General features: G+C 36.0%; 1 protein-coding gene across 3 annotated transcripts in view; it reads right to left on the minus strand.

Moving 5' to 3' along the window:
- Positions 1–25,247, minus strand: part of LOC129733281 (protein Wnt-5) — a 67,785-nt gene that overhangs the window by 16,546 nt on the left and 25,992 nt on the right. For 2 of the 3 annotated variants that reach the window (XM_055695045.1, XM_055695044.1), the window contains 2 exons: positions 13,832–15,605; positions 13,575–13,659 (listed from right to left, as the gene is read on the minus strand). In XM_055695045.1, the coding sequence (XP_055551020.1) occupies positions 13,575–13,659; positions 13,832–15,605 (1,859 nt within the window). Of the gene's footprint in view, positions 1–13,574; positions 13,660–13,831; positions 15,606–15,702; positions 15,804–25,247 lie in introns of those variants that run through there. The other variant, XM_055695046.1, reaches the window with a different exon arrangement.

Genomic DNA, 25,247 nt, shown 5'->3' on the forward strand with positions numbered 1-25,247 from the left:
CAAGACGAATAAGTCACAGTTGTTTCTCGTCTAGTCTTCACTCGGTCACCCATTTGTAACGATTATGTCAAATTTATCAAATCATTATTATGTATTGGATTTCTGTGAAGAAGAACATTCTTACCCAATTAGCTGCAGGTAAACATTTCCAACAAAGGAGCATCAAACCACAAAGGGAGATATTAATAATTTAACGAGGATTGTTGCGTTTGGCTTTGTAATCAGCCGCAGCATCATGATTTCGTAATTTCATCGGTTTCCTTCGCATCATGCTTGAAGCGGGGTAAATTCTGCTCGAGGACTAACTTGAATGCTTTTGGAAAGCTTCGCCCCTACAGTTCACAATGTGCTACATTTTTCGTATTTATTCTATTCATTGAATTTTGAGTATCACTGAACCCTGAAAAGGCAGCAAGTTTTTACATCTGCTTCTTTTATTCACTAGCTTAATTTCATCACAGTTATGAAGTTCATTTTAGGGCAAAGACTATCATTACATCGTAACAGAAGCTTCGTTTAATGGAAATTACTCAGGAGGGCGGCATGTTAAGGTAAAACGGGATTGTGGTCTTTTCCTATACAATTTTGAGGTTATAGTTCTTTTTACTTTTGTAGTTTGAGCGTAAAAAATTCGGCTTCCACTAAATAAACAGCACTCAAATTGCTACTTCAGGCATGCAACAGTTGTGAAAACAATTGATCAAAGTTTCATGTACGTAGTCTTCATTAATCAAGTAAAATTAGATTGCAAAATTCGAGTTGATCGCGACCACGTCCCGTTTCACCTTAAATTTAGATCTAATTTACTTTCAATCAAGTTGCATGTTTCAGTATTGGGATATGTTAGTGATAGTGAGTTCGACACTATAAGTATTGTGAATAAACTTAATGTCTTGAAAAACAGGGATTTTTTCCTTGATTGCATGAAGATATATATACAGTCTATCCCAACAATCTATATCGTTGATTTACAGCTTATTAAGCTATTAGCTATTAGCAGATTTCGGATAAACTATAGCTTAATAAGCTGTTGTTGAACAAAATTGTTTGCTGGAATGTTGAAATGTAGCTTCCCATCTAGTTATAGCCATTTGAATTTCCGTAGAAATCTCTTAGAGCTTAATAAGAGAAAATTAAAAAGTGATAATAGCATTTTGCCTGCGAAGTATGCATAGACTTAAAACACAAGCCCCGGGCTTACATTGTTCCTTAGCATTTGGTATGAAAAAAAAAGCAAAACAACCTTCTGATCATAACCCATTCAGGGTGGATGCGACGTTACTTTGTATATGCTAGTTAATTAGAAATATTATACTTAGTCCAAGTAATCTTGGAGTCAAAAAAATGGTAATAGCAACTATTTATGTAATCCTTGATTGATTGTCTTGTGTTGCTTCCTACAGACATTCTGAGCAAGCTTTGTATAGCATATGCGCAGGATGGACTACATAGGTTCCGAACTTTCTTTTTTACAAATTCATTTTTTTTCTCTGTGTGGACTTGTCACTGCAACCAGATACATTTGGTCTATTGTGATATTGCCCAGGTGTTTTCTGTACTCCGCACATCATATTATTGGCAAAATCACTATTGAAGTTGATGATACGCTTTTCATTCATATCTGTGCTTGTGTGTGAGATTTCGTTTCAAGCTTACTGCTCTACTATACCGAGCCTCTTTCTATCCTACACCCAACACAAACGAAGAACATTTTGTTACTTTGGTGCAACAATTTATTGCTTACTGTGTATTAGACCGCGCATTGTACACAAAGAGTAATAACCAAAAAGTAACCAAAATTATGACCGCCACACGCTTGTATGTGTTTCTGCAGAAGAACATACAACCAAGAACGATCAGGTTCATTTCTGTCCCCTTTACTACACATAATCAGAATCTCACCCGTCAACCTTAAATGTCTAATTAGAAACACCACTGTTTCGTTTCCCAGTGTTTACTTGAAATGAAAATATGCAGTACCGTGTGACCAGAGTTGCGAATGTTGTTCTGGATTTCTATGAAGCACACTCATTGCGTGCTTAAGATAGCTAGGCAAATGTTTGTGTTTTTCTCTGACGCAGTTTACAAATCGTGATGTGATTTCAAGGCGCATTTGAAGTCTTTGAAATCATCAAAGTTTGCATACTGTATGATGGGAAAAATATGCTGCTTGGCAGCTCTTGTCATATTATTTCTCTATTCTGTATGCGTACAACAAACCTATACCGGATGAATTGGAGATAGAAGGAATTCGTAAGACCGAGGACATACTGGCGCGGCTTGAGTTGCGATGACGGTTCGCCTTGCCGTGGGTTAATGTACTGCCCTCAGTAGTGCTGTACATTAACCTGCGGCAGGGCGAGTCGCCCTCGTAGCACAGGCCGCGCCAGTATGGTCACGGCCTGACATGTGCGACGGCGTTGTTTCTTGCCTGGGTTTGGAGAACGTGTATTTTTCAACAGAGAAAATTTTGCATGTGGTTGAAAAGTCCTTCATTAGATAGTCGTACTCCCGTAACACGTGCTAAATATGTGACTGTATGTGTTGTTACTTGACTGGAGATGAACTTTATTGCTTTTTAAGTAACAGATTTGTTACCTAAAGAGCAATTTCACGTTATTGCTAATTAAGTGATACAGAAAAACTTTGCGTGTACCAATATCGCCAAATTACAATTCCTTAGTTTTATTAAGATTATAGTCAGCAGGGGTACTATCGAATTCAGTTTGAAGGAAGGGTATGTAGCGGAGAGCCTGAGAATAAACCCATGTTAAAGTCCTTTGTCAACCAGATGGCCTGCTTCTACTAAGATTCGAACCCATGACCACCCGGCTGCCAAAGCGGACTCTGTATGAAGCTTTTCTTTCATTGTTAATTATTTGTATGAAAATCCAATAAGAATTTTTTAGCTGAATTTCGTTCGATGTTTGAAAGATTGTTATTTTATTAAATGTAAGATCCTAGTTGAATAATTTGAAAAAGATTTTCGAACTTTAATTTCAAGACTGTGTGTTCCAAAGTATTGATCCTTCTTTGTGCGTCCCAAATCGTGACAACCTGTTTAAAACTTTTCTATATGTCGCGATTCATGATGATTGATGTAAGATACTTGTGTTTCGAAACGTGCTACACTAGCGGATCACTTCTCGATTGGTTCACTGACTTCAGTATTTACGATATAGATTCCACCTTCTCTAAACTCGATAATCCTATTTCTTTTTACGTCGTAGAACTAACTTTAAATTATCGAACAAATGCTCACAAACCATTAATTCATCTTTTTGGCCAGTCTCAGTTCTTTTGCGGCTATCGGATCAACAAAAGTTGTTAAAGCAATGCAAAACAAAGCCTAGGTACTACATTCCGCTGTCGGAACTTGACCTTCTGTTTATTAAACACAGACTTCGCAGGTTGTTCTTAGTGAATAAGACAATTGCACGGCTACTGGCAAATAACTATCTCTCAAATCGAAAATGTTGGACCAGCCTCGTAGCCCGGGACCAATCGGGGACTAACATGGAAGATCAAAACTTGTTCCAAAAATGAGTTTGCTAAAGTTGGCTTTGACAAATATACGGGCATTTCTTTACAACACAAAAACTGCAGAGAACTTTATAATGCGAAAATAAAAAGTTTACCAACTTATCTTCTTGATATTAGCGTTCTTCCTACTGCATATGACTTCCAAATAATTCATTTGTTTTGATGCTATTTCTTGCCTGTGGTCAAACAAAAAAGTTAGTTGTTAAAAACAAAATCTATCCGCTATAATTATTTCAACCGTTTGAATATGAACTTTTGTGTTTTGAACGGTAATTTTTTTTTTACATTTAAACTTTTTTTAAATTGGCTGCCAAATTAAGGCCCTTTACAACAAAATCTCGCATTTATTTTGTCGGTTACCATTTATGTATTATGCGATACTGATTCGGGAAAGCATGACAAAAGCGGTTGTAAATCCTTAATTTGTTCCGGACGTATGGCAGACATTATGAAAATATATGCTACAACGATGACGACGTCATGCAGATATGAGGGGTTTATGTTTTTCTATGCCACCTTTTTATGCCGTCCCAACCAGCCCCTTTCTACTATTAGAACTGTAGAGTATTGCATATAGTCCTATATGTTTTAAGAAACAGTGTTATTTTCAAATTCTCGAGATAGAATACGCATTTATTTTAAGAAGAAATATAAAGCACAGATTTTGAGATTATTTTTAAATTCTTATTCTTCATATTTTTTTTGGTTAATTGTCAGCGGGTAAATTTTTAAATGTATTTTTATTCTCATTTTTTAAAAAATAAAACTTTTTGAGATTACAACAATCTACGAGTCAAATAAAAACAAACATTGCAAACTTGAGTTCAATTTTTCGTTTTTGAACTTTTTCACATCAGACAATATAAAAATAATAATAACTATCTTTTTAGTCGACTCTTCAAAGCATATAGTATTTTTATATCAACTACGCGAAAATACATTCCATTTGCAATTCGGAATATCTGCGACGAAACTATTTTCCAGTATATATTTATTCAAAAACTATTGGGTAGTATTGATTATTTTTATTTTAATCTTGTACGTGTATTTCTAAAGTTGCATGCCACCTTCTCCAGTTCATAAATGAAATGAAATTGTAAAATTGGCAAAGTCGGCAAAGTTTCTAAAATGTTCAAATGAGAAATCAATGAAATTTTAAACAGAGAAACCGTTTTTCGAACACAAATTGAAGCGGGGAATAACAGAAGTTTAGAATCAATGTATCCTGTGCTCTTGATAGACATATCTGATTTAATTAGAATGATAACAAAGTCACCTATAATACCACAATAGATCTACTACCAATGGTCGCAGTGGTTCAGTCTCCTACAGGAAAAAAAAGTCGCCTATAAAGTCAATTGTAAACCATTGCAAATTTTGTGCATTGATGTGAATACCTAAGATTATTTACGTTTTTTATTTTTGAAGATTTTCAAAAGGGAATAAATAATGTTCCATATCAAAATGCATCACAAGAAAAACACTGTAGATAATTATCAGTGAGTATTTTGTCTCGAAAATTAGGGTAGAAGTAGTTTGGGGTGTATTGTTAACATTATATTTTTATTGCTGTCAGTTTTTCGAAAATTAGAAATAATGTCTTTACCCGAAAAGCAACATCTCGAATTTATTTTGGGCAAGCATCTAGAAAACCGTAAACGCTCTTATCGAGGCATCGGAAAACAACTCGGAATCGTGCAGTCGTTTGATTAAACGTAACTACGAAACTCTAAACATCGAACGGAAGGATAAATGCGGTCAGAATGGATGTTCTATCAGTGATCAGGATCACAATCGTGTTGTGTTGTGATCACAACACGATAGTGATCCTGATCACGAGACTGCATACATACAAAGTGCAAAAGGCTTCAAATCGTGACCAACGGTAAAATACGGTGGGAAAGTCACGGGCCCGGAAACTGTACACCCTGATGCTGAGACGAAGGCTCATTGTCTCATCATGGATGATGAGACTTACGTCAAGGCCAGCAGCCGTTTTTCATGGCTACTGTTCTTCACCGCCCAGCACAAGGTTGATGTTCCGGTGGAAACGAGGAAGCAAAAACTTTCAAAGTTTACCAAGAAATACCTGATTGGGCAAGCGATCTGCTCAAGTGACAAAAAGAGTGCCCCGTTTGGGACTACCGGGACTTGAACGAAGAGAACTACCTCAAGGAGTGTCTATAGAAGCGTCTGCTTCCTCTGTTAAGGCAACACGAGGGATCTATACTCTTTTGGCCAGATCTAGCTGCGTGCCTCTATTTAAATTATGTCGAAGCCAACGGGGCCACCTTCGTGCCCAAGGGCATGAATCCCCTCAACGCGCCGTAACTAGGGCCTATCGGAAAGTACTGGGCTATTATAAAGCAGGCATTACGAAAGCATCACAAAGAGGTAAAATCTGAGGAAGGCATAAAGAAAAAGTGGGTTTCCATACAAAAATAGCTGCAGCACAAATACCCCCAGTATACCCTTCTACATCACAACAATTGTTCAAAGTTTCTTGACTGACCGCACTCTTCAGGCTAGTTATCTGACAACCACAACAATATCGCACGCTGGCCTGTGGGGCTAATAGCGTCTCGATCAACAAGATTAGTTGACAGAATTCGTTATCGATAATGTTTTTGGCACACTTTGCATGTGTAGGATAAGTACAACGATACACCGAGCCCCAGTGATGAGTCGGGGAAATTTCCAGCTCGAAAAGATCCTCGACTTGGCTAATAATCTGGAGCTGACAGATTACCTGTTAAAGCTGGTGTATCCAAGGAAATATCTTGGCACCAATCTTATATATTTTTACTTATGATCTTCCTGACCAGGATACAAGAAATCTTTGTTTAATAACGATACAAGCATTTTTGTAAAAGGGAATTACCTTCGTGTCATATTTTATTTCAAGAAAAAATTCATGTTTATATTTCATACCTACAAAAATGGAGGCCTTCTCCTTATGTATTGAAACACAAATGATTTTAATACAACTTTCAGTGCTTATTGATGTTGCAAAGAACCGAAAATTTGAAACCAGGAGAGCGTAGGCAATCTCAATTTATCTATTATAACTTCAATAATATACATATACATATACTTTTAAACATCTTCTGACAACTAGAACATTCTGAATCTTCTTTAGATATTTGGGAAAAAAAAACTAACCTTTTTCAAAGACCACAAAAATTCTTGAATAAACTCAGTCGTGTAGGGACGTCTATTTGCACCTCTCTAACATCTAGTTTTAGGATATCTTTAACAAATTCTTCAACAACAGCGCGTATCATACTTGCATTCATCAATTTTTCAACCATACAACTTTTATTTTGCTATTCCTAATGATAGGCGAAAATGTTCTGTTCTGAACTCTTATTTTTTGTCAGTTCCTTTTTTTGTAAATTATATAAACTAATTAAACGGGATTTGATTCGTTTTCTTTCTACGCAAATAGACTCAATTGATTCCCATCAGTGTAGCATCGGTCCATGTAGACGTTTCCAGCTGTGTACCATGATTGAACGGCTAATATTCAGCGTACACAGCGTATAATTCAGTATATTTAGATGCAGAACCCATTTTTTATCAACTATTTTTCCTTGACAGAGAGGCCACGCAATCATTTTGAAATAATGCACAACGATCAGTTTATATCATTAGCAGAAGATAATTCTATATTTACTTGTGAATATGAATATGTGTTCTACACAGTAAAAAAAATTTACATTACTTTAAATGCACATAAATGGAGCATTGGAAACCACGTAATATTCCGTGTGTCATTATATTCACATGCAAAGTAAATGAATATATTGTGAATTTGCATGCATATTTATATTCGAAGCTTTAAGTTTATATCAATTAACGTACAAATTTACATGGCTTAAAACGATTCTGTATTGTACATTATTAACGGTGTGAAAATGTATATGTTTTTCACTTTATGTGCTAGAGATCGTTATGTGCTTTCATTTGTATTAGTTGTAAATTTCATATTTTGGTACTGTGTACCTTTCTTAAAAATGGATACAACTATCTTAATAAAAACATCAGTCTTTAGATTTCTCAACAAAATTTAATAATTATCTTAGTTAAACTAAATGTAACTCCGTGATGTAAGCAAAATTATGTTTTTCGAATTTCTAAATCTTGACCAGTCGAGTGAATTTTTCTTTTTCATCAAAATAAAGAAATATACGAAAGTGAGAGACGAATGTATCCTTTTTTAAAGTATATATACAAAACACCTAATATATTCACTAAGTGAATAGATTTTCTACTCGACGTCCAGTCACGCTTGAAGGTTTAAACGGACGGATATACGAAGGGGAAATTGAGAAGTGATGAAAACAGCGAGCGGCAAAATATGAAAGAGAAACTCGCTGTAATCCAACACATTGCAGTGACGTGACGAATCAGATGTAAGTGAGCATATTACCTTGGTATAGAGGGGTTCCTGGTGAGCTTTTATACGTTACATGACAGCGTAGACAAGCAAATAGCAACATATTGGCAGCCTTTCGTGACTTGTTTTTCCACTGTTTACTAATTTAAAATTTTAAAAGTATTTTTTTTTTTCATTAACTGCATATTTGTTACGTACATCCCCTTCTTTATACATTTTTAATTTTGTTTATTTGCCATTAGTCTTTCGAGATTCAAGATTATTCTCTTGAGAAGATAAGGCACAAGGCTTTTTGTGAGGTCAAATCATTATGTTGGCAATATATACGAATTGCAAGTAACATAATTTAAATTAGATTAATAAACAGAAAACAGATTGTTTACTTCTCTTCATTTTTGCTCATAGTTATTAACCCTGGAAATCTTATTTAGACGTGAAATTGATGAGTGATCGTTACGGTGTTAACACACCAATACATAACAAATATCAGAATTCGGTTTTTTGGAAAACGGGAACGTTTTCGCAATATTTGAAAACGAAGAGGGCAATGTCACTAAAAGCGAGGAGTCAAATTAATGCAGACTTTTTTTCTAGGGGTAATATGCGTAAAAAATGAAAAAAAAAAACGGATAAACAAAATGGATCATTCTATCAAATTTGTGATTTGGTACCTACACTAGAAAAAAAGAAAAGCTATAATATTTTCCAGATATTTGATAAAACTTTTTGATAAGACTGTTCACTCTGTTCATTGTATGCATCAAAAATTTCAACTCTTGGCGCACGATATAACTGATAGATGTTTGCTAGGCTTTTATCTTATTTTTCAGATTTCATTTAAAACCTGCTAGCAACCCAGTTCACCATTGTCTTATACACTTAAAGATAAGAGGGTTGTGAATTCGAAACCAACATGCTTGAATTCTTGACAACTTTGTGATAAGGTCGTATGTGTAAACGTAAACAAAACGCGTGAGAGTTATGTCCCTTGTACTTCACAAACACAAATCATCTCTTACTCGGTTTGTTTACGTATAGACATACGACCTTATCACAAAGTACTCCAGAATAGTATTTTTTACTATGTTACAATTGGGTTGTTTAGCTATGTTAGTTTTTTATATCATCTGAAAGATCTGCATTTTCTAAGTATATTGTAATTTAAAAAAATTTCTATCGTTGTCCTTCGGTTTTAAAATCACGATTTAAAACTACTCGAAATCGCTACAATGACAGTTAGCCCATATATAAACTGTCATTGTAGCGATTTAGAGCGAATTTTTATTCTTCATTTAAAAATCGAAGGATAATGATATAAAGTTTTAAGCAATCACGTTTTGCTCAGAAAATTACATTCTTTCAGATGATATATAAAAATCGGAATCCGTAAATAGCTAAACAACCCAATTAAGAGTGCTTCTCCTAGCAATTGAAGATTGCAACGATTTTTGTCGAAAATTGGTAATAATTATTTGCCATAGCATCTGATGTTTCAATACCAGTAGGTCGAGTGTACCAAACCAAGGAGGACGTTTCGAATTTTTTTTCAGAATTTTATCTTAAATCTTTGATTTTTTTTCTTCTTTGTTAAACAACAACTTGACCAGATTGGTACAGCATAAGCATTGCTGGTCTAAAAATTTGTTTGTAAATCAAAAGTTTATTCTTCAAGCAAAGTTTAGAATTCTTATTAATGTGGAAATATAAACATGTCGTGTATTTGATGCACTTTGCTTGTACATTCTCAATGCACTTTAAATCTAAGTTTTTTATCGTAAATTAATCCCAAATATATAACCTTGTCAGACCAATTTACAATAAACCCATTCATCATGATAACGTAATTATTGTTTGGTTTGAAGAAAGAAGCACTAGGCCTAGGGAGAAAAATTATCAATTGAGTTTTAGAAGCATTGGGAGAATTTTTTTCCATTTTTGCAAGTAGGAAGAAAAAATATCTAAGCTTTTCTGCAATCGATTGCATATGACGCGAAAACTTTTTCCTTTTACGGAAATGCTTACGTCAAAGAGGATTCATTATTGCGTGATCTTCTTGGTTAGTCAACAAACCATATTGACAACAATGAAAAGTTCTTCTAAGACCTCTCCCTTGATGATATCTTTTTTTCTGTTTGGCCACATACTAATACCTGTGGTAATTTACCGGCTACGTGAAAATCTAAGAGGTAACATAAGCATCAAAGCGCTATAAAGATGACGGTAACTGATAAGTTTTAATATCCAAATTATTGAAAACAAATTTAAATTGTCTAATACACATTTTCTAAAAGAATGATTCAATGAAAAAGAAATAATGGATTGCAACTCTACACTGCACCACCTCTGAATTGGGAATATTTATATTTGTTGACGAAAGAAATATTCAATTCAATTACAATTTAACTTTGTAAAATATGTAATTCTACGCCACTATCTCGCCCCGTCTGATCAGTGTACTCCAGTAAACTGCGAAGCCAGCCAATTCCAATTGAATCGATTATATTTTTGAACTGTTTGCATTCGAATCTGTTTCTCCGGATTAATAAATAATCGGTTTACGTTATGACAGATCCCTCTTATATCATGCTTATACGTATAACAATGACCATGGAGCATGAAACTGCATTTATCCTTACTTCCAACCGTTCAGTGTGGACGTATTGACTGTTTGCTCTCACCCAGAAAGGCAAAGAGAGTTTGTTCATGGCTTTTGCGTTTCATTCATGCAAGATACGGTTAGATAGAAAGATATCGCCGTTGTGACTATTTTGAAGTGAGCAAGCTGGGTTTGGAAGCAACCCGCAGCCCAGTTCCACAGAGCCTGATGAAGGGGTCGTGAGGATTTGTCTCAAAGTCGTACTGCTTTTATGCTGCATAGCTAGAAGTGCATTCCAGATTCAAGCTCAACCCTACGTTTATACGTATCGAGGAATGATAATGACATTCTATCATAACTGTAGAAATCTTTCATGCATTCGAAAATGTTCATTTGATGGTTGAGTGATTGTAAAAGTACCAGAGCATTTCTGTTACATCATATTCCGCAAGGAACGAAGCGATGAATAGAAGATAATAGGATGAGCAATATCGAATTTCTGTTCTTTTGCTTGTTAAAACATGTAAAGGTTTGCGACTTTTTAGGGGAGTTTTTTTGTACTACCGTTTCTCTGTGTTGCTGGATGATGATATTTGGGAAATATAGCTTAGCACATTTACGTAATGAATTTCACTCTAAAAGTACGACTTTGTTCAACAGATACTTTCGATAGTGTATTTCATCGATTGTCTTTACAAAGGAGTTACGGCATACTCGTGAACTTTAAAATTGAAGTAAGTTTGCTAAAACATCTCAAATGAGCTTTTTCGATAAGATCAAAATTATAGCGGGGAACATATAGGTAGGTGCATAACTTCCTTTCCTTCTCATAGGGATTTGCTTTGTCATTACGTCATACGACAATACGTACCAATATGTTAATCATAACAATGGGCATGATGAAATCAAAATTGCTCTTTTTGACCCTGGAAATCCATTTTAACTCCTCGCTTTCAGCAACGTTTCAGACGTTTGATTCACTGGTCAACACAGGTTCACTCTCAAAGCTCAAACCGGAAAAAATAAAAGATTATAGCTATTCAACTATTCCTGAGAACTTTGGTGTCCCTAGCCATTACCGTTTTTGAGAGACTTAAATGAGTTTTCTCGTAAACTTACCGTTAAAGCGACAAACTCGGTGAGCAATTTCTATACGCCACTCTCACGTACGTTGACGTGTTTTGGTAATGTTTAGAGGCACCAAAATTTATAGGAATTGTTGAATAGCTATAATCTTTCATTTTTTCCCGGTTTGAGCTTTTGGAATGCATTTTTCTTTTATCCTTTTACACACATCAAATTATGGTTGTCTTTTCAGGGTTATTCAAGGGAAAAATATTAACATTGAAATTGAGATTCTAACTGAGGTATATAAAATCACATATCCGAAAACTGGGTGGGTGTGTCCGATTGATGTTTAATTTCAAACGCATCTAAGTTCCAAACTACATATAGAGTTGAATTAAGTTACCAACACATCGTTAAACAGGTTGAGTATTTAGCAATAATCCTCGCTATTTAGCTACTAAATAAGTATTTTCTCATGAGATTCCCAATCAGCTGCTCCTTTTTTTACATTGATAATAGTTGTTAATTCAGAATCTGATTTTCTGCGTATTTGATATAGACTTTAGTATACATACAGGACAATTGTGGGATTATTGCTACAATCATATTGAATATAACAAGATTCGATTATACGACGACCGGCACATTAGCCTGGCATCTTAAGCTAAATAAATACAATACTCGTTTTACCGATTTTCGATTTGTCAACCATATCATGCTCAACAAACGATATTACCGATCTATCAAATATGTTTATCTAGCAAACCATTTTTATGCTTCCTAAAAAAGTAAGGCCGTACAATTGAACTGCTACAGTATTTTTGCGATTATAGAAATAAGCCAGATACCCCTGAACACGCTATTTTCATTGTAATTCAATTTGACTCCAGGCGATCATTGCTATATTCACAGCAGAAAGATCGAACAAAGCAAATTTTTCGGGCGCTAGGTAATTAAAAACTGTGAAACGAATATAAAAGTTAGGGTTGCGACTTATATGGATAGAATAATAATCCCAATTAGCAAACGGTAATGTAGTAAATTGTTTACCCATAAACGTCAATATTAGCTAGTAATCAAGCTCAAGGTAAAACGCAATATAATGATTGAGTAAAGTAAGACCCAAGAATCAAGCACGTAGAGAGACTCTGATAATATGTTTTGTAATTTCACCAATGCAACTCTGTTAAATATTATGCATGTATGCAGACTCTGACTTTGAATATTCTTCGAAAACTGTGTATCATCAATTCAATGCTTCTAATAACTTCCTGAGACACATTATCAATAATTATTGAACATATACAAGAGATATTTCACACGTAACCGTTCTCTTGTACATACAATGCTGTTTTTGTTCAATGAATTATTTTTAATCATCTTACTGAAAATAAATATCATAACATAATGTGCTTGCCGATGGAATATTTGAATGCCGATATTGACAAAAATTTATACTGAAATAATATTAGAGCCCGTTAAACTTTAAAAAACTTGCCGAAAATCGAATGTTCAGTGTTATTTTTTTCAAGGTGTTTTTCAACTTAAAACTATACTCCGAATTTCCTCGAAGAACATTAGGAGACTAAAAAGAAGATCTAGATCACACGACTAGGTGGATCAGGATAGTATTTTTCATTATTCAACACCTCAACGTTGTGAGATGATGCACCACCACCGAGCTACTGTTCAAGGACACTTTCTTCGGCGGGAAGAAGAACGGGTAAGTACACCTTGAGGTGTATAAGCAGTGATTTGTCGAGTGACGTTTTGAGGCAAAACCATTAGCGGCTAAAAGAAGGGTTGTTATCTAACGGTGTCGTTAGCCTAGGTTGGTTGCGTTGTTTGTGTAAACAGGAGACGTGTTAGCACTGCTTAGAGACGGATCAAACAAAAAAGAAACCTGATACGTCGACCCCCTGCCTTGTGGCAGCAATGCTGGAAGCATAAATAGTCTAGTCTACAAACCTATATTTGAAACGGGTCCAAAAACGGTGTTGTCTTCTATCGTTGTGCAGTTCCATCGTCGGTGCTTGAACTGATGTTTGCACTCCTGTGAAAGAAGGAAACCGATTAGCGAATAGAACAAAACACGGTGATAAATAATGATGAATGTGGTAATTTAAAAAAAAATCAACACGAAAGTCAGCTTCGTGTCGCTGATCGACGCGTTAAAATTCAATGATTTTTAATAATTTAGTTTCACAGTTCACAGTCAGACTAACCTGAATAGCGGCTCGGGCGCCTCGACTAATTGCCGGCATAACGCTTGTATGCTGGGCACATAATTTCTGTTGTCCTCCACTAAGTCCACTCACTTTGTAGCAGAGTTCAGGATTCAAATTAATGATATCCTTTTCACTTTGGTTGCTATTGTTATTATTGAGATCGATAGTTGAAATTGAGCTATTCCTAAAGGTAACACTATTAGTGATACTCCCAATGGAACTGACGCTAGACCCATTCAATGAACTGTAAAACGGAATTATTGTACTGTCTCGAACCAATGTGTGCTCCAGTTGGGATCGTGGGATTTTGTTGGCAGGCCATTCTGCGCGACGGAAACGCGAAAGCTTTCGAACCTTGGAACTTTGTAATACAGAAGACGATGTGGGGGCAGCAATCGTCGATGAGCTGGATGTTAATTGCTGCAACATAAGCGCTTTCTGTTGTAGATTTTGCAGCCGTTTAGCACCTTTTCTGCCGACTCTGGTCTTGTTTGCGCTTGAACTTCGATTCGTTACGCCGTCAAAGTCTTGAACCGGATTGGAGTTAATTGGTTTCTCGGACGGCTTTTTATTTTTCCGATTTCTTTTTTTGCCATTTCTTCCCCGTGTACCAGCAATGCCGCCACTGGAGCCACGTGTAGTAGTATTATCAATATCAACAACATCAGCACTGATGGCTGTTTGTGCCGCGCTAGACACCATCGCCGCCAAAGTTGTTCTGTTGCGGCCGTTCATTCGTGCCGGTGTTATTGTGACCGACAGTGGAAATTTATAACCTGTGTCTTCCCCCGTGTCCTCCTTGCCGTGTCCATGATAGACGGGCGGAGACGGTATTTTATTTTTGATGCTCTCTCTGTCATTTCCTTTGATTTCTTTCCTCCTTTCGTTGTTGTGATCGTAATTATTGTCATTATTATCTTCATCTGCCATGGAATCCGGCGTTTGGTCGTTTTGTAGGAAAACCTGTGGAACTATTGTAATTTTTTCCATTTTGAACATGTCATCCTTATTATCGGTCAGAATATCTTGAGAATTGGGCAAGATTTGCCGGGGCATATTGATCGTTGGGCGTAATCGAATAAATTTTTCTGGAAATACTCTGGTTGGACCTTGATCTTCCCTAATTTGTAGCACCGGCATTTGGTGAATCGCAGGTCGAACAGTTGACGTAGTTACTTTTTCGGTAGTAGTAGTTTCTGAACTATTATTCTGCAGAGCAGGGAACACAACAAATTTGCTTTGAAAACTCTTATCGGACTGAGTTAGATTTTGCAGCATCAGAATGTGACGTTTTAAATCGTCAATATTAGTCGACGATCCATGAAATACAGAAGACGTTTTTTCCTTTTCATTCGATGACGTCTTCAAAGCTAGCGGTATAATATACTTTCTTTCCTTTTTGCTGCTATCATCAGATATCATATGCTCGCCAAAAATTTTCTTCTCCATGTCTACATCGTTTGAAATGCCGTGCTCTGTCGTTATTTCAAAATGATTTACAAACGATGGTGGAGTTGTGGTCAGAAACGTAATCGACATGTTGCTAGGAAGCGTGTTGACCACACCTGCAGATGATGATGACAGTCCAGGAAAGAGATTCCTTTTACTATCATCTTTTCGTCCATTATCGACGGGACGAATAAAGTGGTCCAGATTTTGTACACTCTTTAGTTTATGCCGAATTTCTGTCAAATTTAACGATATACTGTTGTTCGACAGTACCTCGAACTCCGACCGGAACTCGATAAATGGTGACTTCAGTCCGAGACATCTGTAAGAGAAACGAAGATAAAATAGAAAAAATTAAGCTTATTAACAGTTGCATTTCTGGTTCAATTTGGCTGTCACACACGCACACGCACACTCACATGAACGCAAATGTTGATACATTATTACAGAATTATGCAGTGATTTGTCTTGATTATACAGCTCGGAATTCAGCTTCATTCTGAACGACCCACGTAGCATGATGCAACGTTTATTCTGTCCAGTGAATCAGATGACACGCAAAAATTTGTACCAAAATCTAACCAAAATATGTATGATAGAAAATATTTCTTGTTGACTTGCATGTGTTTGGTATTTTTGAGGTTCGGAAGAAAAAGTATTTTGTAAAATACGTGTAACTTTTGCAACCATTTGAATGCACTAAACATTGTAGGCAAGCAAGCATCAAGTAAAACGTTACAATATTCGCGTAAAAACACCACAATACTTCTTTTAAAAATTGTAGATTTTGTGTATAACATTACACGGCAGATGCATCTTGACGGCTGATTTTTTGCGTGTACACGAAAGCACGCAAAGAATCTGAATGAAACCGCAAACATCAGCAGCAGGTTCTAGTTTAGTAATAGGATCAATCAAAGAGATGAGCTACACAGGCCGCACCACAGGAAAATGACGGCTGATAAATATGCAATATCAAACATTGCCTTTTTTTGCATTAAAAATGAAGTTAATTTGGAAAATCTATACTGAGCGTCTTAGCAGAGTGATTTAAGAAATCAGAAGAAATAATTATCGGTTTCCGTTAGACTCTACTAGAAATTCTAGAATTTCTAGTAGAGTCTAACGGAAACCGATAATGAAGTTAATGCCCAAATAACTTTAAATGTGCTTTGTAAGATAACAGCAAGTTTTATGAACTTTAAACATAAAAGTCTTGAAAAATATATGTAACCATATTATAGACGAGTATCGATTTCATTTGACCGGATGTTTAATAACGGGAGTATTTGTAAACCTACGAGAGTATAGAGTATTAATTCATAGCACATATTTTAACAGTACACATTGCAAAGTTAAGTCATTAGTATTGAAAGTGGCACATTCTGTTTATTTGTTGAAACATTCAAGCCTAATCCAGACAATCTGACAGTTTGTAGTTGGCATACTCCACCGATTAAATGAAAGTATATAACGTGCGCAGCGACGCAGTATAAAGACTTTAAAGACAAGAGAAGCTGCACTGATACGAAAACATTTCAACCCACATCGCAGGCAGATACGTTAAGACGTTCCTGCTCTACATTAGACAAATAGTGATTCACTGGAATCGGCTCCGATTGACCCGAGGGAAATTTTATACTTTCTATTCGATTGCAATGTTAGCATCATTAAAGATATTTTATTATTTCAAGCACATACCCATCGACCTAATAGGTAATAACATGAGCTCAATTTTTGTAAAAGGTATCGCCGATTTCGGCTCTAAATTTAGCGTCCTCAGATTTGATTTTAGTGATATGCTTTATTAGGAAAATTTTCTATGTATTTTTTTTTTGTCCTTCTTTTAGAATGTACGATTTGGTGATTAATTCACCAAGAAGTGATATGAAAAATTTATTTATAGATAGCCTATAGATAGCCAGTGTCTTCGATTTCATCTCAAGTTTGAACATATTTTTGAATAATATCATCATCAAAACGAGTGACAGATGCGCACGCTGACTTTTTTTTTCTTCATCAACAGTCATGCACGCTGACTTGATTAAAACGATTATGAGATACTTTTCTTGCTCAAAAACGAAAACAAAATTGAACTGTCATTGAGCCAGAATAGACAGAAGGCTGCATGAGTTGCTTAGAATAGGTTGCCACCCTATGAACTCTTTCTCTTTCATTAAAAAACGCTCGATTTTGTCTTATGGGCACTTTTTTATCATTTTAGTCAACAAGTAATACAAGTAAGAAATACAAATTTGAAACTCAAATAGTAGGTAATTTCCATACACGAAAAAAAAAAACAGATTCAAAAATATATTCTAGAAAGAATGGCTATTTCAATACTTCTCTTGGCTTTTTTCAGATTTCCTAGCAACAGCAATTTGTCAATTTGTAAATAGTTTTGAAATAACAAAAATGTGATAGACCAGTGAATATATAAAAATCACATATCGTTGGAAAATTTTTAGGTTACCTGTTAATTTTTTTTCTTCATCTAAAGGTTAACCGTCAATTGAAAATACATGTTATAATAAAATTGAATTATAATTACAAATGAATTTACGAATAAATGTAGGTAATACCCTAGCCAGTACACCATTTTGCTTTGCTACACAACTTGACTTCCGGGCTTCCGAGTTTGTTGAATGCGATTTCAATCGATAAGTTAATGTACACAAACTTTTGATGTAAACACGGTAACCCCGGTGAAGCGGTTTTCACAGCAAAATTTCGCGTGTAGGCAAAGCTAATGGAGTTTGCGGTCAGATTGGGCTTCCTTGCGACTGTAAACTTGCAGTTGATGGGTGGGCAGCGATTAAAGTGCCATAATTACCCAATCTTTCTAAAACTTATACTGGCAATGCGAAGAAACACATAAGATCGAATCAGATTTTTCAAATGCTGACTGTGCACAGAATGGAAAGCAATTTATTGTTTCACGGCGTTCATATGGTGGGACGCTGAGGCTTCGAAGTATTTGATCAAACCTGTCAGAGCAATGAAAAAAAAAAAACAAATCCCCAACCTGATCAGGCAAGCAGTATATTATAATAGGATGGCAATAGTCAGTAGACCTCATGTAATAAAGAAAAAATCAAAGTTTTTTTGTTAGATTTCTGTTTGAGTGAGAAGATGTATTGCTTACAAAATCTCAAATTTTGAATATATTCCTGCTATCAGAAAACCTTTCATAAAAGAGATTAATATGATGCGGCTTTTTAACGTAAATAATTATTTTTAAAAATGAAAAAAAAAAATGAAAAATGGTTAAAAATGAAATGGTTTTAAAAATAAAAAATGAAATAAATAAAAATATTGCTATATAGTAGATCCATTTACTCATAGAAGTTTCAACCTATTCACACAAAATTAATTGTAACATATTTCACGAAAACAAACGAGAAAAGCTGGGATTTTAAAAATTGTCAAATAATCTATGGTCTAATATCGACCATTTTCGATGTGAATGAAACTTTGCACACGACTTAGAAAATTGAGTTTTTTCCTCGAGTGGAGGGATTTTCCAGATTCAAGACTAATTTAAAAAAAAAACGTATGCATTTTGGCATAGGTTTGACCAAAGAATTTCAGCTTAGATACTTTTAGTTGTACATAAAAACTGTCTGATAACGAATTGTATATCTCAAAAACGTATGCATTTAGAAAGTAATTTGCCAAGAACTTTATAACTTAAAATTACTGACAAAATCAAATTGAATCATTGGAATTCGGTTATTCTCAAAAAATGTTGAAATTAGAAACTTGAAAACCTAACTGTTTTTCATTTATTCATCCTGGACTTTTTATCAGAACTAGCTTTATAACTCAAAGTTTCTTAAAAAATATTAGAAAAAATCAAGTCTTTTTTGAAAATTTAAATTTTCTATTTATTAGGAATTCACTTTGGCAAAAAAAGTTTGTATTTATTTGTTTGGTAAAGCATTCTTAGTTCCCTACACATCGTTCTCAGGCAGTTTTTCTGTATAACTCATGGTTTTTGACTGAGTTACAATGCTTGGAACAAAACCTATGCCAAATTACAATCACTCTTTCAGGAAACTAGTCCTGAGTCTGAAACATTCTTTCATCTGTGAAAATTTTTTAGTTTGCTTAGCCAAACACCTGAGCAAAGTTTCATACAAATCAAAAAACGGTCGATTGGATTTTTGCGAATTTTTAGATCATTTGGCATGGGAACGCTTTATAGCGAATTCGACAGGACGATTGGAACCGTAAAACCCGAAACATTTTCTTGGTTTTAATCATTTTTAAAAAAACTCAGTTTTTAGCGCCTAAAATTACATATATCAAACATTTTATTCTTGGACAAAATTGAAATGTACGCATAGAACATGATCGTTCAAACACTGAGAACGTTAATAATGAATCTTTTAAGATAGATTAAAAAATTGCTTTTCGGCATAGAGAGAAAGTTACAACGACGTTACGACCGCATAAAGTAAACTTAAAAATTTTACGGCAATCGGTGTCCTTCAAAAACACAATTTCAAGATAATCAGGTTTAAAGTTCAAGGTTTGATTTATGCGGCTGTAACGAGCCACGCTTTGTAATGCTCAAACTTTATCCCTATTGCTTGAATCTATATAGAGATTTAGGAATTCTCAGGGAGTTGTACTTCAATGTTGAACCATGAAACAATTTCTCAAGAAAAAATAATAAAGAAGTTTGCATGAAAAAGGTCACAGACTCAGGGATTAAATAGAAGAAAATAGAATTTAAAAAAAAAGGCTTAGATTGCCCAATTGAATGCTTTGCCACTTTTCTGTCACTGACCAAGCCTATGATCCGAAGATGTCCGAGATGAAAGACTACAATTGAAGGCAAAACTGCAGAAATGAATAGCAACTTCGATTAACTATTAACACGTTTTTGTTTTAAAACTAGCTGACCCGGCAAACTTTGACCTGCCTATTTTTTCCTCCCTATTCAATTAATTTTGAACAATGAAGGCATAGATATTCTAAAACAGTTCGAAATCGAGGCTTATCTAGGGGGGGCGTGAAGCTCTTTGTGAATTTGACAGATAATTAAAATTTCTCACTAGATATCCCTGTGAAAGCGGATTTGAAACTCTTCGGCGTTTTAGGACCAAGACGTGAGTTATATTTGTATTGCGAAACTTGCCCCTGAAATTCTTTTGTGGCCGCGAAGCTCTCTGTGTTTTGTAAAAGGGGCCGCGGAGCTCATTTTGTTAGCAGAATAGCAGAAAGGGCCGCGGAGCCAAAAGGTTGGAAAAAACTGTTCTGAATTAATTCCACATACTTTCAAATATTGACCTTGCGATTTGTTTATAGTTTTAAATGATAAGTTTTATCGGAATGAGAACATCTTCGCCCTTGAATTTGTCTTGAAATTGCTTGTAATACATTGGTTTTAAGATGCTATCAATTTTGTCCCTTTACATAATTTCGGTTGATTGAGGTCTCTAAATATGATTCGTCACACAGACTACTGATTTATTATGTCCAAAAATTTAGCTTTAAGTAATAAAATTCAAATCATCGACATCTTTGTTTCTCTCAACCAGTATTGCACGTGCATTCAATTTTAGACACTGCACTGGATTCTGGAAGATTTTCAAAAGCACATTCGTAATGAGTTTCTCTTTCGTCGATATTAGGGTAAGAGGGGAACTTAAGCATTTTATCTTATTAATTCAACGAAAATTAAAAAACCTGAGAATGCACCATTAAACTAACCTACCTAAAAAGCATACTACACAACAGTTTTCGGTGAAATACAGGCTATAGGTAGCATTACTTTGTAATTAGTTCACACACATTCAAAATCATGCCTAAGTCGACCCGAAGTCAAGAGGGAGTGGTAAAGTTTTCAAGTCAACTTCCGAGCGCTATTGTAACAAATCTGTATGCTTTTGAAACAATTTATTGTTACAGTAATATTATTAAAATACCATAGAAACAGTTTATATACTCTAACACGTGAAAAAGTCAAAATAGTAGTCTAAAGCAGGTATTAGACGAAGCAAAGATTTGCTATTTTTAAATACAGATTTTATTTTGTGCAAATAAAAACCGTACCAAAAATAGCAAATATTTGCGTCGTCTAATACCTGCTTAAGGTATGCCCAAAAGATGTTTGTATTTGTTTAAAGCGAATATATTTTGGCCATGCCACCTGAATGTGCTTCGACTGCTCTTTGTTTGCCATTAAGTCGTACTATTACTTATTTCTTAATTTTTTTTTCTTCATCTATAGTTTATTTGACACGGCACAAATACAATTCAATGTTTAACGGCGCCAATTATATCTGGTAGCTTACTTTCTAAAGTATCTTAATAACTAAAAGCAAATTTTTTATCCTCGCTGCCGACTACGAGCTGAAACTAAATCTAACTTAAAGCTAGAATATTTTGCATTAAAAGCACAGGTTTGCTGTTTGATGGTTTTCATTGCCATAGGTAAGCAGCATATTAAATTTGTTCCGCTGCTGGGCCAAGATATTACGGACTGGCATATTGGGTTGTTTCCATCGGGCCTTGAGAGTATCGTGCGGGTCTGATTGCTGTTTCGGATCCGGGGTCTTAACGTGTTCTTGTCGTTTGGTTGGATGTAGGCGGAAGGGGATAGGACTAAACTGGGGCGTGGATGGATTTCAGGAAAACGTATATAAGGGACATGTAGGATAGGTCACGGCTCGCCAAGACATCACGAACAGGAACAGCCGACTGCCTACCTTCGGCCTGCAGGGAAGCTATTAACCTAGACCTGGCGTCACGGTGTACAGGGCATGACCAAACAACGTGCTCTATGTCGTGATAACCTTCACCACAGGCACAGATACCACTCTCCCCGAGCCCAACACGACGGAGATGCGCGTCAAATCTATAGTGATTGGACATAAGCCGGGACATCACGCGAATGAAATTCCGACCTACATCCAACCCCTTGAACCACGGGTTCGTCGATACCTTGGGGATTATGGAATGTAACCACCTTCCCAGTTCCCCCTTGGTCCAAGAATTTTGCCAACTGATGATCGTATTCTGACGTACAAATGCGAAAAATTCATTAAAGGCAATTGGTCTTTCATAAATATCACCATTTGTTGCGCCCACCTTAGCCAAAGAGTCCGCTTTCTCATTACCCGGTATCGAGCAGTGAGAAGGGACCCACGCTAAGGTAATCTGAGTAGATTTTTCGGATAAAGCACTCAGATGCTCCCGTATTTTCCCCAGGAAATACGGAGAGTGCTTAACATCTTTCATCGATCGGAGAGCCTCAATGGAACTGAGACTGTCCGTAAAGATGAAATAATGGTCCGTGGGAATTTTTTCGATAATCCCTAGGGTGTACTGAATTGCAGCTAATTCTGCGACGTAAACAGAAGCAGGATTATCGAGCTTATGGGAGACGGTTAAATTGTTATTGAAGATACCGAAGCCAGTGGACCCATCAAGAAGTGATCCGTCAGTGTAGAACATATTGTTGCAGTTGATGTTTCGATATTTATTGGAAAAAAATTTAGGGATCTGCTGCACGCGTAAATGATCCGGGATTCCACGAGTTTCTTCTATCATGGATGTATCGAAAAACACAGTAGAATCAGAAGTATTTGATAAGTCGACACGATTTGGAATATTCGAAGAAGGGTTAATATTTTGGGACATGTGATTGAAATACAATGTCATAAAACGGGTTTGAGAATTAAGTTCGATTAACCTTTCAAAATCTTCAATCACGGGACGGTTCAAGACCTCACATTTGATTAGAATACGAGAAGACAGGCTCCAGAAGCGGTTTTTCAATGGTAGTACTCCAGCTAAGATCTCCAAACTCATCGTATGGGTCGATTGCATGCAACCCAAGGCGATACGCAAACAACGATATTGTATTCGCTCCAGTTTGATCAAATGTGTGTTTGCTGCGGAGCGGAAGCAGAAACACCCGTACTCAATAACAGACAGTATCGTTGTTTGGTAAAGCCTTATAAGGTCTCCTGGGTGGGCTCCCCACCATTGTCCGGTTATTGTACGAAGAAAATTCACTCTTTGTTGACATTTTTTCATCAGATACCTCACGTGACAACCCCAGGTGCTTTTAGAGTCGAACCAGACACCAAGATATTTGTGTACCAAAACCTGAGAAATCGTTTTACCCATTAATTGTGTTTGAAGCTGAGCAGGTTCATGCTTCCTAGAAAAAACTACTATCTCAGTCTTCTCCGGAGAGAATTCGATACCTAGCTGTAAAGCCCAAGCAGACAAATTGTCCAAGGTATCTTGCAATGGTCCTTGCAAATCGGCAGCTTTGGCTCCTGTAACAGAGATTACACTGTCGTCTGCAAGTTGTCTTATCGTGCATGAATTTGCCAGACATTCGTCGATGTCATTTACATAAAAGTTGTAAAGAAGGGGGCTTAAACATGAGCCCTGGGGAAGACCCATGTAGCTAATGCGAAAAGTTGCCAAATCGCCGTGCGTAAAATGCATGTGCTTTTCGGACAACAAATTGTGCAAAAAATTGTTTAAAATTGGAGAAAATCCTTGTCGGTGAAGTTTGCCCGAAAGAATGTCAATAGAAACGGAATCAAAAGCCCCCTTAATGTCCAAGAACGCAGACGCCATTTGTTCTTTGCGAGCATACGCCAGCTGAATATCTATTGAAAGCAGCGCAAGACAATCATTCGTCCCTTTGGCACGGCTATTTCTTAATTTAATACATTAAACAATATAATAGGTACTGGCTAGAAATGCTTGCCAAACCGCTATAAACCCTATCTTTACATTTTCAAATGCTTACCCAAGCGAAAACTTCTTGGTAGAAGTTTCAGAAGGAGGACGTCCTCCTCAAATCCACTATTTTTACGATAAAAAGATGATGATCTTAGATAGGAATAATCCGAAATATTTCCTCCCATGGTTCTAAGTAAATAGAAAGGTGAACCAAAATATGAGCTTAGCGGTCCAGATGATTTTAGTACTTCGTAGAAATATTGATATTTCTAGAATATCTTACAACAAATTGCATAGTTGAATGATGTATATCGAAATGGACACTTAGTTTTTAACAATAGATTTATGTGATTGTATTTTTAATAATTTGTGCAATCACTTCCTAAAGAGGTCCAAATTACCTCCGTTACTCTAAGCGGTAGAAATGTTTTGAATACATAACAACAAATCCTTAACTGTTATATTCCCATTGCCAATCGCTAACAAATGATTAAAGAAAATTTCTTACCAAAAAAATCAAAAAGGTTATTGTGAAAAGCCACGACCCCAAGGTTGACGTAGACCTGCATAGAGCTGTTTGTTATACTAAATGCGTTGTTGCATTCGAGAGTAATCGCAAGTGATAAGCTTGAAACAAACTTCTCCTGTTCAATATTACGATTGCCTAGGTAGTATCTATATGTTTATGTCAAAAAAAAAACTCTTTGCAAATAGTATGGTGGTCCCGAACAGATTCAAAACGGCGTCTGGATTCGATTTTGAACCTCTGAGTATCATCTCGATTACGGAAATACCCATGTTCTGTGGTATTTGGTACCAAAAGCAAAGCAAAGCCTTGGTGCTACATTCCGATTCGGAACTTGACCTTCTGTTTATTTATACACAGACTTCGCAGCCGACTATTTAGTGTACAGGACAATTGCGGGGCTAGCGCTACGACCCTACTGACACTAACAGTCTCTCCCGAAACGAGACTCGAACCTACGACGACTGGCTTGTTAGGCCAGCATCGTACCTCGAGACCATCTGGGAGTTCCAAATTTGGTACCAAAGTAGCCAAATTAGGCACTATGAAGCAAAGAGAAAGTTTTAGCAAATTCGCCGACGAGATTGAAAAACTAACTCTCGAATTGGAGAAAACACACATTCAGGAAAACATTCCTTTAGACACATCCTACAAACTAGCGACAAGTGCGGGTAGAAAAAGCACTTATCAATGGCATCAAAGGTGAAGAAACAAAGTCGC

The sequence above is a fragment of the Wyeomyia smithii genome, chromosome 3 (assembly GCF_029784165.1).
Source record: "Wyeomyia smithii strain HCP4-BCI-WySm-NY-G18 chromosome 3, ASM2978416v1, whole genome shotgun sequence".
NCBI classification, from domain to species: Eukaryota; Metazoa; Arthropoda; class Insecta; order Diptera; family Culicidae; genus Wyeomyia; species Wyeomyia smithii.